At 44.9% G+C, this 17,556-nt stretch overlaps 1 protein-coding gene across 9 annotated transcripts in view; it reads right to left on the bottom strand.

The window, feature by feature from the left end:
* The window catches only part of ZNF827 (zinc finger protein 827), a 190,552-nt gene that overhangs the window by 7,060 nt on the left and 165,936 nt on the right, over positions 1-17,556 (bottom strand). For 6 of the 9 annotated variants that reach the window (XM_086346490.1, XM_086346492.1, XM_086346491.1 and 3 more), the window contains 5 exons: positions 14,034-14,171; positions 10,147-10,318; positions 9,157-9,323; positions 896-1,087; positions 348-525 (listed from right to left, as the gene is read on the bottom strand). In XM_086346490.1, coding sequence (XP_086202616.1) covers positions 348-525; positions 896-1,087; positions 9,157-9,323; positions 10,147-10,318; positions 14,034-14,171 — 847 coding nt within the window. Of the gene's footprint in view, positions 1-334; positions 526-895; positions 1,088-9,156; positions 9,324-10,146; positions 10,319-14,033; positions 14,172-17,556 lie in introns of all 9 variants that reach the window. The other 3 variants (XM_086346495.1, XM_086346496.1, XM_086346493.1) reach the window with 2 other exon arrangements.

Below are 17,556 nucleotides of genomic sequence, written 5' to 3'. Positions count from 1 at the left end.
CACGTGCGGACAGGTTATAACCCCTAAGTCCCTTACAATCAAATCTGAACGGAACTCAAGTGGTGTAGGCTGAGTCTGCTCTTACATGCCCGTGTTGGGCTGCTTCAGCGAGGTGACCATCTTGGGAAATGGGAGTCTTGTGCTGACATCTGCAGACCCCCTTGGGGACAGGTCTAATTCCTATCCAGCTAAAGGCAGCAGAGGTGTGCCCGACTAATGCTCCCACCCAGGCCAAGCTCCCCCTCTCCATGACCCCAAAAACCTTCAGGGGAGGGGATGGGGCAGGGGTGGAGGCAGGGTGTTTAATAAAACAACACAGTAAAAGGTTCTGTACTTGCTTTCCTTACTTGAGCCCACCGGTGGGGACAGTGTGGCATTTCTTATGTTCCAGCAGCTGTTCGGGGGTCTTCATGAACTTGTGGCACACGTCGCACTCAAACATCCGGGTGATGAGGTGGATCTGCAGATGGCGCTCAAACATGTTCTTCGTCTTGCAGACAAAGTTGCAAAAAACGCATTCGAACCCTGCAAGGACCGAGGCTGGGTGTACCGGTGCAGGGGGCAGAGGGAGAGGAGGGCAGGGGTAGGATGGAGACCACCCTCCTTCTCTTTCCCCCCAGCTACACTGTTCCAGGCACCGCTCCCTGCATCTCTGCGCTAACATGAGTTAAAGGCACAGTTTTGGCATCAATGTCACACTCTCCATCCTTTCATTCCATATACCGATGCAAACTAAGTCAAAAATCCACATGCAAATTTTAGAGGCTATGTGTTATACTGTTCCCAGGCCTAATATCTGCTTCGCAACATCACTTCTCTCCAGGCTTTATCTCAAGACTGGGTCATCCCTGCAGAGTGGATAGGACTGAGCAGCCCAGCCCACCTCCTCCCTTACCTTTTTCTGGCTTTTCCTCACTATTCAGGGAGGGCTGGCTCCCAGGCATGACAGAGATGACCAGCAGGTTACTTCCACTCTTGTTCTTCTGAGAGCTGTCTGAATCGTCCTTGCTGTTGGCCGAATCACTCAGAGCTGAGAGGGATGAGGAAGAGGGGCTATTTGATTCACTGGGGGTCTTCCTGTCTTCCCCTGAAAAATTAAAAAAAAAAAAAAAAAAAACCAGGTCTGTTATTTAGGAGATGAAAACCCTAGAATAATAGCAATCATGGGTGGCGGAGAGTTGGGGCCTCCTGGCTACACCTTCATTCAGGGAGCATACACTGAGGTTTCCTGCTTTGCCAGTGCTGGGTCCCAGGTCCCAGTCACCTATGATGATGACACATATGGTTCTTGGGCCAAGAGTAGATATTCAATTGGCAAGTATTTATTGGGGTCTTATAATAATTTAAATTATAGCTAAGATGAACGTGTTACCAAGTTCTAGAAACTGCGTCATGCTTTAAATGCATGATCTCGTTTTAGCCTTTCAAAAATCCAATGAGCCATGACCATTATCCTCCCCATTTTACAGACAAGGGAAGGGAGACAGAGCCAGGTTAACATGGCTTTGGTCGCGCGGCTAAGAAGTGGTGGACCAGAGCATCACATGGTCTGATTCTAGTGCCGGTGCTCTTCATCAGGGCACTGGGCTCTCCCTCAAAGCCAGTAGTAAACAAATCAAGAGGCCAAGAAAATCTAGCATCAGGAGACTTCTGCTTCTTTTCAAGACAGAGTGTCAGAGACTGGATTTGACCGCTGTTACTGAAACAATGAAAAAAAAAACCAGACAAAATTTATCAAACAATAATCTTCACAACACTGGATGTGAGGCAATGAAGAGAAGTGACCCCTGAGAGAAAGGGAAGACAAGAGGTGGGCCCTTGGATTGCCCTGCTTCCCGCCTTGAGAGACTTCACCATCCAGGCTGTGGTGCAGGGATAGGGAACCAGCTGGCAGACTCACTGAACTGAGGAGACAGAGCTGAGGCTCTGAGGAGATTAACATGCCTGGACTTTGCAGGACAGAGCACCCGAGAGGAAAGAGAAGCACAGGAGAAGAACCCAGAGACCTGCAGATGGCCCCCCGAGGACACTCAGAAGAGTCGGGATCAGAGCACGTGTGTGAGGAAACCACCCAAAGTTAAAGGGGAAAAAGCCATCTGAAAGGCTTCAAGAACAGTGTCTGTTTCCACTAGCCAAATTAGAAAAGCTCATAATTCCCAAGGCATTGAGTAGAAAAACATTTACTAGTGGGTAATGATTAGTCTCTTGGATGGAGCACTGCTCCAGACCTGCCTAACAAATCATAAAAGCAAGACCCTCAAAAGATCAAAGTTGCCAAATAATGCCTAAGACAAAAGTCAAGAGTATTTATAGGAATATAAAGTGTACAGCACCCAACAAGGCAACCATCACAGTGTCTGACATCAAACAAAGATGGTCAGGCATGCCAGGAAACAAGAAGACACTACCCAAAACCAGAAAGAATAATCAACCAATCAGATTTGCCAGGAACTGACAAAGTTGCTAGACTTTACAGGAAATGCCATAAGAGCACTTATTGTAACTGTATTCTATATGTTCAGAAAGTTAAGTGGAGATAGAAACGATATAAAAAAGACCCAATCCAAATTCCGAGAGATGAAAATCATAGTGTCTGAGATGAAAAACAGACTGGATGGGATTATTAGCGACTTAGACACGGCAGAAGGAAAGATCAGTGAACTTGAAGATAATCGCAACAGAAATGATCTGAAATGAAAGAGAGAGGAAAAAGAGTCACAAACATGAAAAGAGCATCCGTGAGCTGTGGGATGCCTGCTGGTAGCTTAAGCTCAACTTTAGTTCCTAACCGGGAGGGGAGGGCAGAAGAAATATCTGAAAACACAAAAAATTTTCCAAATTTGAGGAAAAACCATACATCTACAGATCCAAGAAACATAATGAACTCTAAGCATAAGAAAGATAAAGAAATCCGTACCAAGAGACATCATAATCAAATAGCTCTAAATGAGTGATAAAGAAAAAATCCTAAAAGCAGCCAGAGGAAAAAAGCTACATTATGTGCAGAGGAACTAAAGTAAATAATATGATGGCAGATTTCTCGCTGGAAGCAATGCAAGGGAGAAGTAATGGAGCAACTTCTTTAAAGTACCGAAAGAAACAACTGTCAACCTGAAACTTTATACCCAGTGAGGATATATCTCAAATATGGAGGCAAGAGGGACTTCCTTGGTGGTTCAGCGGTTAAGATTCTGTGCTTCCACTCCAGGGGTCATGGGTTCAATCCTTAGTTGGGGAACTAAAGATCCCACACGCTGTGTGGTGCAGCAAAACAAGAAAATAAAGACGAAGAGAAAGCAAAAGAAATCATTACCACAGACCCCAATTGTAAGAAATGGTGAAAAGAAGTTCTTCAGGCAGTAGGAAAATGACACCAAATATAAAAACATGGATCTACACAAAAAGAATGAAGAACACTGGGAACGATAACTGCATGAGTAGACAGACAACCTTTTCTGACTATTTAACATCTCTTTAAAATATAATAAAAGTAATTTGTTCAAAAATAATGTAGTATTTATAACAGGTAAATATATGATGACAGTAACATGAAGGCTGGGAGAGGAGAAATTATTGTGAGGTTCTTATACTAAATGAAGTGGTATAATACCACTTGAAGGTAAACTGTAATAAATAAAAATGAACATTCTAAAGCCAAGTATCTGTGATTGATCCACTGTTCATGTTCAAGAGACTCAGTGTTTAGATGTCAATCGTCCCCAAGCCAATTCAATGCAACCTCATCGTCTTAGGGTAGTTTAGGGTTGCAACTATAAGGAGACTGTGCTTCAGTTCCGTTCAAATCAGCCAATTAAGTAATTTGGTGACTGCAAACTGTTAGAAACAAACTTTATTAGGAGATTAAAAAAATAAGTGATATTTTGTATATAGGCATAAAAAGTCCAGAAGTAAAGCTGTAATGGTGGTTACATTTAGTGTATCAAATGACCAGCTTTATGCTTGTTGTTTTTTAATTTGGCTTTCAACATTTTTATGCAGTGACCATGAATTACTTGTCCAATTAAAACATGTGTGTAAAAAGAGGAAGGAAAAATATTTACCAGTTTACAATGTTTTCAGTGTTTCTCTTTGAAGAGCTGTACTTCCTTATGCCTAGAGCACCCAACTCTTACTTCAGTTGGCAATTTAAAAACTCTTGCTCCTGAGCAGAAATGAACTTGGTTCCTGCACAGACAGGAGGTGACCTCACTTATCGACCCACGTGCAGGGATGGAACATGCCTTTAACTCACATCCCTCCTTTGGTACCCAGAAAGCCAGCACCACGACTGCCAGTCTCTTATCTAAATATTGAACCAGTTCAGTCACATTTTGTAGACAAACAGAATATTTTCAGTGGGGGCCCTGAGTCCCCAGCATTGCCTGACCAAATCCATCCTCTAAGACTGGTCTTACCAACAGAATATTGTGCATGATTAAACTAGCTTTTAAATTTTGGGGACTTTGCTGGTGGTCCAGGGTTAAGATTTTGCCCTTCCACTGCAGGGGACACAGGTTCAATTTCTGGTTGGGGAACTAAGATCCTGCAAGCTGCACAGTGTGGACTAAATAAATAAAAACAGATAATTTTAATTACCATCTTTAAGAATAGCTTCAAGTACCCTCAGGCTTATGGCCCTGGGGAGAGCTACCTAAATTAAGAAATGCAGATTCTCCAGGCAAGAATTCTAGAGTGAGTTACCATTTCCTTCTCCAGGTGATCTTCCTAACCCAGGGATCAAAGCCAGGCCTCCTGCATTGCAGGCAGATTCTTTACAGACGAGCAGCCAGGGAAGCCAACTATACGGGAGCCATGGCAGATACTCTGGGCGACAGCATGGCAAGGCAAGCCCAGCCCATTCACCTTGTAATCCTCTGTCTACACAGCTTCCTTTCCCCTTCACATGCCCCTTCGCTGTATCTGTAGGGTGTGAGCCAGGTGCCCTTGTCAGCCCAGTCCAAGGCTCACTATGATCCCAGTGGTCATTCATCTTCAGCATCACAAAGATTTCTGGTGAAGGACGCCCGTGCACAGGTAATGCAACCTCAAACTCAAGGACAGCCAACTGGAGAATTTACAAACCTAAATATTTTGAAATTTAAAATGACAAAAACTGAGCAACTGAGCCCAGAAAAAAATACCAACCCTCTTTCTGCCTCAATACAAATACTATTACATTTTTGGTATTTTCATTTTTTAAAAAGTCAACATCTCAATTTAAAAATTGTTGCCATTAATTGCATAGTGGTTAAGAATAAGGACTTAAGATCCAGAATACCTGAGTTTGAATGCCATCTGTCCCACTCAGGAGCTGTATGACCTGGGACAAGGTATTTAACTTTGTGCTCCAATTATCTCATCTAAGAAATGGAAATAATATCAGTATCTCATATATTTGTTGTGAGACTCAAGTGGTTTTTTATATGCAAAGCACCAAGAACAATGCCTGGCTCATGGTAAGCATTGTTGAAGACTATATTATTGTATTATAAAATATAACATACAATATTTATAAAATATAATAATATTAATAACTTTTTGTATTTTCCCATGTTGTTGTATATACCTGAGATACAGTTGGCTCTCAAAAAATTTATAAAAATAATTATGAATTAATAGTTTTAAGTGATAGTATTATATCCATGGAGTAAACTTATTCTGCATGCATGTGTGAACATGCTAAGTTGCTTCAGTCACGTCTGACTCTTTGCAACCCTATTGCCCACAGTCTGCCAGGCTCCTCTGTCCGTGGGATTCTCCAGGCAAGAGTCCTGGAGTGGGTTGCCATTTCCTGCTCCAGGGGATCTTCCCGACCCAGGGATTGAACCCACATCTGTTAGGTCTCCTGCATTGGCAGGCGGATTCTTTACCATTAGTGCCGCCTGGGAAGCCTTAAACTTATTCTACTCTCCTAAAATATTTCTTTAAAATTAAATTTTAAATTAAAATTAATATTATACTGGCTGCTTTTATTTTTCCTACAGATAAATTCCCAGAAGTGGGATGACTGGGTCATAGTACATTACATTTTCAAGACTCTTGGTGTATACTAATTAGTTTTCAAAAGTTCTGCCACTTTGCAAGGCCACGGCCACAGGAGGATCAGCAGCTTCTGGCAACAGTGGAGAACGTTATAAGATATGCTCCTGACTTAACAGGTGAAACGTAAGCCACTTCTGAGTTTTAGTTTGACTGCTAGCAAGGTTGGGTATTTTTGCTGATGTTAAGTGATTCGTTTTTATTTCTTTCATTGTGAGTTGACTGTTCATGTCCTTTGTAAATTCTTCAACTGGAGGCTCTAAGTGTTTCTAACCAGTTTATATGAATTTCCCATGCTGTAAATGTATTAACCTTTGGTCATTTTTATAAACACATTTTACAGACTGTGGTTTTTTAACTTTGCTTTTCTTTTGCAAACAGAAGAAACTTCTGTGTCAAATCTCTTAGTTTTTTTTCCTTTGTGATTTTGTGTGCCACTCAGTATCTTACAAATCCTTCTCATTCCGGAAGTTTGATAAATATTCTATTTTCTTCAAGCCTTTCTAGGGTTGATTTTTTAACAGGGATGGGTAAGTTATGTGGAATTCTTTTGGTGTCAGTGTGACGTGAAGTACAGATGACTGTATTTTCCAAATAGCTGTTCAAATTCCTTAATGCCATTATTGCAACATTTAAAGACTGCAGCAAAATTTGCATTGAGAAAGCACCGGAGGGAATACCTTCCCTTCCTGATTTTTCTGCAGGGACAAGGAGCCAGAGAGGAAGAGAGTAAGGAAGAGTCAAACACCAAACAGCAGACAGTTCCTCAAATTCCTGCTCAGCACTTCATTTACCAGTGTGTCTTGCTTGGGTAAGAGGAGCCAGTAAGGAAGTGTGAAGAAGGACGTGGATTCTAGGGAGACTACGTAAAAATCTGTGATTCATGAGAGCTTATCCTGTAGGTCACAACCTCACTTAGGTAACAAGAAAGCACTCAGATCTCCCAGGGTACTGACGCACAAGACGCCCGTTCTTATGACAGGTAAATCAAATGGTAGAGTCTGCCTGCATGCATCTTCCTGATACAGGGATCCGACTCGTGCCTCCTGCATCAGCAGGCGGATTTTTTTTTTTTTTTTTTACCACTGAGCCACCAGGGAAGCCCCATTATAGAGTATACATAGTGTATACATATCATAACTTTGCAATCACACAGCTTGTTGATTACAGACATAGATTGACATATTTTGGGGCAAATTCAAACACCTCAAAGCAGCAGCTAGATACAAGAAACCCTCATTGTGAGACTATTAGCTTATAATTAGGGGTCACAAACTATAACCCTTGTGCCAAATTTAACTTTGTGTTTTTGTAAATCAAGTTTTAGTGGAACACTGCCATGCCCACTCTTTTACATATTGTCTGTGGCTACTTTCCATCCAATGGCATGATTGAACAGTACTGACAGCAACTGTATGGCCTGAAAGCCTGAGATACTTACTTTCTGGCCCTTAAGAAATACGCTGCTTAGCACCCCTAGCTTATAGAATAGGATAGAACCTTATTCCCTAATAGCAGCAGCACTAAAGGCTTCTACTGTGGTAAAGGAGAAACTTCTTTAATGCATTTCACTCTGGGCTCTCTGTACTAAGTAGGAATCTTCCCCACTATCTCAGAGGGAACAAGATATTGCTGTGTTCCTCGTGGCAATGAGGAGGTGAGTGAGCCTGCAGCGGTTACTCGGGAAAGTGAAGTTTCCAGTGACGACAATTAGGTGAGCAAGTCCAACATTTCTCCAGGCGTTAGTTTCTACGGTTTCCTTGGGGTAGTGTAGAGGGGGCGTGGATCGGGGTGGGAGGAAGAAGGTTCTTGGCTGGGTTGAGGCACACTTTGGGGTGGAGAGGGTCAGAAGAAAGGAAAGTGTAACAGAAAAGAGAAAAGAAAAATCTGAAAGCCAGTGGAAATGGAAGCGAGGCTGGCCTTTCCCTCCACTGGCCACTCCAGAAATGCTGAATTTAATTTGTCTTGGATGTGGGTTTCCCAGCTCACCTGCTGCCCACGGTGCTAATGTGGTTACAGTCAGAAAACAGACCGTAAAGACGCACCTCCTCGCTCAGCATAACGGCTCTCTGCAGACCTCCGAGTCAGAGCTGCTCAACTTACTGACAAAAGCAAGCTTTTATTGCTGTTGGCGCCACGGAGCCACGGCGGCCAGGAAAGCAGAAAGAGACGGTTCTCGTCCATGCACACCGCCAGCACAGCTGTCAGGGAAATGCCCCTTCCCAAATCCGTCACGGGCCGAGGACGCAAGGGGCAGATCCATTGCCTGGGGCTGGCGGTCAGCAACCTCTGCTAGTGACTTGTAAGCAAAAGGCAGGGGGAGCGCCTCTTCATGGTCACTTAATGACTGCACGCTGGTGTCATTCGTAACCATCACTTGGGAGCGGGCGAGTGCGTGGTGGAGTCAAATGTTAACATTGTCAAATGGACGGAGTTAACCAGCACGGCCTTAAAGGAAAGGAAAGCGCCGGCCAAAGTCTTGGCTGCAGCCTTAGGTGGTTTCAGGAGAAGCTGGTTTTCTTTGCGCTTGTACAGAGCTGCCATTCATCGCCCTGGGGTGGGAGGGGCAGGGCTGCAGTCTCAGGGAAGAGGAGGGGAGCCTGCAGAGCTAGGTGAGCTGGGCTCTGACCCCAGAAAACAAAGAGCGGCAGCCCTCTGCCCAGGGTTGCCAGGGGCCATCAGAACAGCGTGGACACAGCGGGCTCCAGCAGGGAAGTGGTCAGGGCTGGTTGTAGACCTTGAAGAGAAGACCTGACCTATGTGAAGCCTCAGTGTCTCCCTGTGTGGTACACCCACAATAATACGGACGGCGGAGCGCGGTCAGAAGAGATCACAAGCCTAGGGCGTCATCAAAGCTCCATAACTGTTACCTATGATGGTGATGACTGGGATGAGGGACAAGCAGAGCCTCTCAACTGCATCTGAGCCTGTGAATATGTCAGACAGGCGAGGCATCAGCCGGGCCAGGCAATGGCCTTGGGGCTACAGGACAGCATCCTCTTGGAAGGAAATGTCACAGTGACGCGGATGCCCCTGTCAGGCGAGGCGGCAAGGGGTGGGGGAGAGAAGGGAGGGAAGGGCTGAGGACGTGGGGGTGGGGGTGGGGGAGGAGGTCACCTGTGTGCTTGGTGCCGATGTGTGCCTTTATCTCCGCCTCCTCCATGGTGACGAAGTCGCAGGCCGTGCAGCAGATGGAGAACATCCACTGCTCCTTGTCCACGTGGAGTGACATGTGGCTGACAAACTGGACGTTGAGCTCCGTCTCAAATCCACACACGTGACAGCTGGACCGAAAGAGCAATGTGTGAGCTTCTAAACGGAGGCTACTCAGGAGCACGCGGTCCCCTCCCAAATCCCGACGACCTTGACTTGCTTTGGTCCCACCAAAGGGCTAGGCATTAGGAAACTCCTCCGCTTTCTGGGACAGCTCGGAAGTGGTCACCGTGCCAGATGGATTAAATGCCCGCATAATGTAACAATCCCATTCATGCTATAATGATACTAAATAATCATACAGTTAATTCAAAATTACAGATTCCAGATGCTCTACATCATCTAACTGATTCCTTCGGGCAAAGGGATGCAGGACAGCCTGGCCAAGATATTCGCAGAGCTGGTGTGCTGATAAACTCTGCAAGCCTGACAAGTCAGGCTGTAAACAGCAACCACACCAAATACTGATTCACGGTTGACTATGGAAGAGAAACAGGCAGCTCCAGGTACTAAAGGATAACACCTCGAAGGGAAAGGATGAAACCGTGAAATACCTCACGGTTCTCAGACTCATTCTTTCCTTAGGATAGTTCTCAGGAAGCAGTGAGTTGCTCAGTGATAAAGGCGGGAGCTTCCAGGCTATAGGGACCTCATAGCTAATAGCCCCAGAGCCTTCCTCTCTCCGGACCCTACCCCACAGCACCACCTCCATGACCATTTCCCTTTTAATTAACTCTTCCCGGCCACCCAAGCCAGCAGAGGAGTCAGAGCCACAGGGAAGCACAGCCCTGAGGCTGAGACGAGACACTTTGTCACGTGTGCCCTAGCAGACGTGCAGGGAGTGTTCGAGAAGGCCTGGGTAGCCGGGACCGGCGGGTTCCACCGGCGGCTCACCTGTAATAATAAGGGTGCTTCTTCCCATCACTGCCTTCGGAGGTGACGGCGCTGACGATGTCCTCGGTGTCCGTGCTCACCAGCTTCACCGAGTGGACAGTCAGGTGCTGGTTCAGGTTTGCGCGGCACTTAGCAGCATAGGGGCACAAGTGGCATTTGTATTTTCTTTCCTCTGGGGAAGAAGGGACAGGAGAGAACCCAAACCACACTCAGAAACGAAAGCCCAACACCTTGCAAAAGGCCACTCAGAGGTATCCAGGACAGGAGGGCGCAAATCTCACTTCCAGTGGGGACAAAGCGAACACTCTGGAACTGTGAATATCTAAAGAGTCTTCCGTGATGGATCAAGTGGTAAAGAATCCGCCTGCCATTGCAGGAGACACAGGAGACTCGGGTTCGATCCCTGGGTTGGGAAAAATCCCCTGGAGGAGGGCATGGCAACACTCCAGTTTTCCTGCCTGGGAAAGCCCATGGACAGAGGAGTCTGCTGGGCTACAGTCCATGGGGTTGCAAAGAGACGAACACAGCTGAGCAGACATGCACATAAAGTCTTCACCTCGTGGCTCCTACATTTATACTTTCAAAGATAAAAGAAAATTCCAGGGCAACTGGACCATCTGTTTTCTGGATACACATAGGCCTCTCTTCCTGATAACGTGAGCCCCATACAGGCTACAAGAATACTGTGTGTGTGTGTGTGTGTGTGTGTGTGTGTATGTATCCAAGCCCCCAGGTGTGTGGGTCCAGGGTGGGTGCTGAGCTGAGGAAGGGCATGTGAATCAGCCTGCCCAGGGCTGGCGTGTAAGAGACACACCATCATTTTCCCTAAGCTCCAGGCCTGGGTCAGTCAAGAAACAAACACGAAGGAAATTAAAGGGGGAAAAAATGAATCAGATGAAATAATTGAATTGGAAATTTTCATGGTATATAAATAAAATAAAAAACTTTAATTATATTTCTTAATAGAATCCCTTTCATAAAACTGACAATGTTTCAGGGCCATTTTCAGAGTGGCATTCTGAATTCATTTGAGTAATCAAGTAAATTAAAGTAAAAGGAGCCGGCTTTGCTTTTAGGTACAGCCAAAGATAACAGATGGCAGCAGAGGAAGAAAAGGACAATTTCCTTTTCTGTCCTCAGCTCTGACTTTGTAATACGGGGCTTGTCTTAAAGAAAATACCTGTCTGTCTTATCTACATGATGGGGTAGAGTGCAAAAAAAAAAGTTTTCTGCCACAAAATTTAAGGCATCATTATTATTATAGGTGGTCCCCAACATCTGAGGTGCTGGTGGCTTGGGTTCAGGCAGGGCCGCGCAGGAGGAGCCCTACAGTGTAGAGAGAATAGTCTTTTCTTTAGAATTTTTGCATTTCTATTAATAAGCGAGGTTGTTAAGCTTTGATATTAAGATGGTTAAGTTTTGGTATTAAGATTACAATTTCTCCACAAAGTGAACCATTGAGCTTTCTCTTTTTCCTTTTTTTGGCCGTGCCCCTGGAATGTGGGATCTTAGTTCCTCAACTAGGGATCAAACCCTCATCCCCTGCAGTGGAAGCATGGAGGCTTAACCACTGGACCACCAGGAAAGCCGTTATCTTTTTCTATCATTTGGAGTAGTTTAACAATATCAGAATTTTCTAGTCTTGACAGGTTAAAAAAGAACCCAGCTGGAAACGTTTCTGGACCTGATACTTTATTGTCTCCTCATCTTTCCAAATTCCCCTTTGGCAACCAGTTTATTTGAGGAGGGCATGGCAACCTACTCCAGTATTCTTGCCTGGAGAATCTCATGGACAGAGGAACCTGGCAGGCTACAGTCCAAGTTTCTTCCCACCAGCTTCAGTCAATTTTGGAAATTTTGCTTAAATTATCTATGTCATTTAAAGTTTTCAGCTTTTTTTTTTTGCCACTGAGTTGCCTTTATTTTCCAGTAATTCTTTAATAACATCTGTATTAGAAATCAGGCTTCCCAACATAAATGTCCATTAATAGATGAGTGGATAAGCAAGATGTGGTAGCTACATCAATGAAATATTGCGTGTATGCATGCTAAGTCACTTCAGTTGTGTCCGACTCTTTGCAACCTCATGGACTGTAGATCACCAGGCTCCTCTGTCCATGGAATTCTCCAGGCAAGAACACAGCGTGGGTTGCCAGGCCTTCCTCCAGGGGATCTTCCCGACCCAGGGATTGAACCTGCATCTCCAGCACTGCAGGCAGGTTCTTGACCACTGAGCCACCAAGGAACCCCTAGAGAAATATTACTCAGCCATAAAAATAAATGAAATTTTGCTATTTGCAGCAACGTGGATGGACTTGGAAGCTATTATGTCAAGTGAAATAAGCCAGACAAAGATAAATATTGTACAGTATCGATTACATGTGGAATCTAAAAAATAAAGCAAACTAGTAATTCAACAACAACAAAAAAGAAGCAGACTCCCAGAAATAGAGAACAAACCAGTGGTTACTACTGGAGGGGAGGGGAAGTTAGGGGTGGGGAAGCGGGAGGTACAAACTAGACTCAAAGATGCATCGTCCAGCACAGGGACATTTTGTAATAACTGAAAATGTATACGAGAAGAGTTAGGATTCCTTTTTCATTACTGATTTTGAATACTTTAGCCTCTGTTTTTCTTAAACAGACTTAAAGGGATTTATGCATTTATGATCTTCTTCCTAGAATCTGTTCTTTTACTAATTCTTTAGGATGAGTGCTAAGTTACTTTATTTTTGTTTTTCTTCCCTTCTAATTAAAACATTTAAGTCCATAAATGTTCCTCAGTCCGGAGCTGCAGCTGTTTGTTCCAGGTTTAGGTATGAATGTTCCCCTTTCACTCCTCCTAGATGTCTGGAATTTGTGATTTTCTTCATTTCCTTTGATCTGATTAGGTAGGGCGTTTTATGGACCCTTGGTTATTTTAAATTTCATTGAAGTATATTCAGAGAATGTGGCACACAGAAATTCTACTTTTTTGAACAAGTGAAAGTTTTCTTTGTGGCTAAGTATATGACTAAATTTGGTCTTTACTGGTTTAATATTTAAGATTCAAAATATTAAAAAATAGATAAAGAGAAAATTAATCTTGTTATACTAATACTGTCTTGCTTTTTTGTTTTGTGTGATACATAAAACTTTTATTTTATCCTTTTCTGTTTGCTCTAAACAAGACACATTTGAATTTTTCAACAAGGCTGATCTTCAGTGTAAAAATTCAAACACCTCATTTTCTTATTTCCATCTTGCTTTCTGTTTAATATTGATTTTACCTCACTTCTTTTTGTCCTAGCTTATTATCATTACATTGATTAAGTTACTATTTATTGGGGTTTCCACTTCCCAACACTCAGAATCAACCATAATTCTCTTATCATACATAAATAAAGACAGACACTATTTCTCCACCAAGATGCTCTTTCCCCTTCCTCCCACCTACCACAATGAGATGAATCCAGTAAGAAAGAGTGCAGCCACCCACCCCCTATGCCTTCAAGATGAGAGCAATAAACTCCTTAGAGGTGAAAAATTTCACCTGAACACTCCTAAATGTAAATCCTTTCTCATCAATCCTCCTTGAATGCAATAGATCCTTTCAGTACAAATAAAAAACACTTTCCAGAGCCTTATTTGAACGTGCCAGGTAAAATGACTTGAAAAGGTCAGGATAAAAACATTTATACCACTTCCTGGTTTAATTAAAAAAAAAAATTTTTTTTTTTGTCCACACCAAGTGGCATGTGGGACCCTAGTTCCCTGACCAGGGAGCGAACCTACACCCCAGGACTGGAAGCACGGAGTCTTAACCACTGGACCGCCAGGGAAGCTCAGAAACACAGATTCTTGATCATGAAGAAGCCAGTGGTGCGAGGGGGAAGGCCCCGACTCACCTGTGTGCAGAGACAGGTGTCGGGACAGCGTCTGCTGCCGCCCAAATACTTTCCCACACACGTCACAGGGGAAGAGCTGGTCGTTGAATTTCCAGGAGGGCAACCCGTTTCCTGCCTCGAGGACTATCTTTTCTGTTTCTGGGCCAAAAGAACAAAGCAGTGTGAGGAATAAAACAAGGCGATGGAAACACGTTTCTGCCTGGTCAACATTCAAGTTAATGTTCAACATTCAACTTAAGCCAAGGTTTGCTTCTAAAGAAGGTGGCTGGTGAACTGCAAGCAACCTCTGGTTTTCATGCTCCTCTCCTGCCTCTAAGAAGGCCATTCTTGAAAACTGTGGTGGCAAATGGATCCCAGTTTTAGTCAAGTCTCCCGTGGTTTCTCTCCTTCCTCACTAAAGGTCTGTGGACCCAGCCCTTCAGCAGGTTGACAGCATGGCATAGCACTCTGCTCCAGATACAGCAGGCACTCTATAAAAGGTGCTGAGTGAGTGAACGGTTGAGTTGCACGTTAAAATTCCAGAAATGCAGACTCTTGCCTGTGCGTGTGTACTGAGTCACTTCAGTCATGTCTAAATCTTTGCAACTCCATGGACTGTAGCCCGCCAGCCTCCTCTGTCCATAGGATTCTCCAGGCAAGAATACTGGAGTGGGTTGCCATTTCCTCCTCCAGGGGATCTTCCGGACCCAGAGACTGAACGTGCGTCTCCTGCGTTGGCAGGTGAGTTCTTTACCACTAGCGCCATCTGGGAAGCCTGCAGACTCTTGCCACCAGACAGTAAATCAAGAATGCCAAAGCTCAGATTCTGATGTAAAAACAGAGGGTTCAATCTCTTGAAAGGATTACACTTTCATGGTCCTTTATGCCCAAAACGTTTTGCCCTATGTTCTGGGTTGTGCAAAATCCTTAAAGAGGAACCAGTGGTACCCAGACTCAAGGATGACAACTGTGTACTGCTTGCTATGGTCTGAATGTGTGAGTCCCCCCAAAGTGATACATTGAAACCCTAATGTTCAAAGTGGTGGTTTTTTAGAGGTGGGATCCCTGGAAGGTGATTAGGTCATGTGGGTGCATTCTTACGAGTGGGATTAGTGTCCTTAAAGAAGAGGCCCCACAGGGTTCCCTGCCCCCTTTGCTATATGAGGACTCAGCAGGACATAGGCAGTCTGTGTCCTGGAAGAAGGCCCTTGCCAGGGCTTCCAGCCTCCAGGCCTGTGTGCAGTACATCTTTTTGTTTATAAGCTACCCAGTCTATGGTATTTTGTTACAGCAGCCGGAGTGGAGTCAAACTCTACTCCATGTAAAACGCACTCATGAAAGAGTATACAACCAGACATTCCCCAAAAGTCTCATGATGCTTGGGAAAATGAGAGCCACAAGTCATCTGTAAGTAATTCAGAGCCATGAATGACCTGCGTGGACCTCAATACCTTCTTTTGACATCTTAAAAAGGGTTTATTTTCTCATCATCATCCATGGGGTTACCTTTTATTTTCTCATCTATCCTCTGTCCATGGGATTCTCCAGTCAAGAGTACTGGAGTGGGTTTCCATTTCCTTATCCAGGAGATCTTCCTGACCCAGGGATCAAACCCACCTCTCCTGCACTGCACGTGGATTCTTTACCAATGAGCCCTCAGGGAAGGTCCATATTGCTTCTCACAAAACTTAAGGATTACATAAACATTACTTCAACAGTAAGATAAGGAGAGAGGTGACAGAGTTACCAAAAAGGGGGAAGGGGCCACTTTCATGAGGACACTTGTCTGGGCCCACTACAGCTTTCAGCCTCACCCTGGAGAGCAAGACATATAGTTTACTGAGTCAGTATCTTGTCCTTCATCTCAGTAAATTACTGTGACTGTTCCTACAGCACGGTGGTGCTTTATACCACCAGATACCACGCGGCCATAATTAAATGGTGGAAGGAACGTTTCATAAAATCAAGCAGATGAAAACATTCAGACCACCGGGCAGAGATAAACATCAGAACAAAGAACCTGATTTCCCCCAGTTTGGTGAAACTGCTTCCCAGATACAAATACAGGCTTCCACCTGCATTTGGGTGAGTCAACTGGATCAAATTTCATTTGAATTCAGACTTGCCAGATAGTGTAATCTCAGGAAGGAAGGCAAATATGAATGTATGTTTGGAAGGGGCGGGGGACTGATGGTGAAACTGTAAAAATGTTTGCTGGGAGGCACCTGCCAGTAATCCTAACACTGATAAGGCCCATGTATTGATTGATCCGTGTTTGTTAAACGTAGCTCTTTGGGCCTCAGAGACAAGATTGAGTCTTCTTATTAGAGTAGGAATGTGTGACTACAAACCTCAGCAGGGCAAGAGGTGGAGCTGTGGAGGAAAGAAAGCGCAAAGGGAGCTATGGGGCTCTGATATGTGAGGACAAGAACCACTCTCGGATGACTGTCCTTGAGTCCGAGCTGTGAGCATTTCCACACACGGCATGAGAGGGCATTTCAGTAGCTTTGAAGTGTGTAATCACAACAGGGCTTCAAAGGAGGATGGCAGTAATAATTGTAAGGAGAGATCAAGAGGGTACAGGGTCTTCCAATACACTCCCAACAAGAATGAACTAATTGGGTCACAGACCGAACAAGCAGATGCAATTATAAGGAGAGAAGTCTCTTAGTAATTCTTTCAAGTATCAGTCACATGCTTGAGACGTTGAAGCATCATGAAAAGTCCAACTGCCTCCACTGGTCTAGAAAACGGTTAGAGCCACGAAGGCTGTGCTGTGGGGAAGCAGAAGGACTGCCTGGAGGCACGGTGAGGCAGGGTGGGGGTGTTCAGCCCTGGTCAGCGCCCCCACCCGCCCCGGCCTGGGCCCCAAGCCCTGTCCAGGGACCAGCTCCTCTCCCTCCTTGCTGTCTGCGTTTGCTGTGGCCACCTGTTGCCATTTCACACGCAGGAGCAAGAGAAGCAGGCCATCGCAGCCTCATCCCAGAACATGACCTTGAAATCAGATTGGGGTGAGGCTGGGGATGGAGGTGCAGGGGCAAGAGGGGAATTAGAACTTTGCCCAAACAAGTACTGAAATCAGACTTGCTCTTCTCTCCCCAGAGCTGAAATGGAGCCCAAGGGGTGCCATGTTCCTCCACGTTTCCTGGGGATGGTGTCACCTGCCCGGTGAGAGAAACCTCAGAACCTGTTTTGATTCCTCCCGCCCTCTCTCTGTCTTTTAGCACATCCAGTCGGTCACCAAAAGCTGGTTCGAGAGCGACAGCTGAAGGTGACGGACGCCTTGCAAGACCCTGCTTAGGACCACCGTCTGCCTTCTGGAAGCAGGGCTGGTTCCAGCACCATGGAGGCCCAGCAGCTGGGGCCACCAGCTCTCCAGGACACATTCTGGAAGAGATCCAAGCACTGCCTGCAGCTCTTGAGGACCAAAAGTTACCAAAAATACTGTAAACTATTTAGATTGTGAACCCTATAGATAAATGTTTATAAAAATGGATGTGCAGGCCTAATTTCTTTGCATTAGTGATACAGACTGTAGCCCTAC

The sequence above is a fragment of the Bos grunniens genome, chromosome 17 (assembly GCF_055505025.1).
Source record: "Bos grunniens cultivar Pamir isolate PY7600 chromosome 17, Bosgru_T2T1.0, whole genome shotgun sequence".
NCBI lineage: Eukaryota > Metazoa > Chordata > Mammalia > Artiodactyla > Bovidae > Bos > Bos grunniens.
Note: the sequence above shows the minus strand (reverse complement) of the source record. Positions and strands in the feature narration are given on the sequence as shown.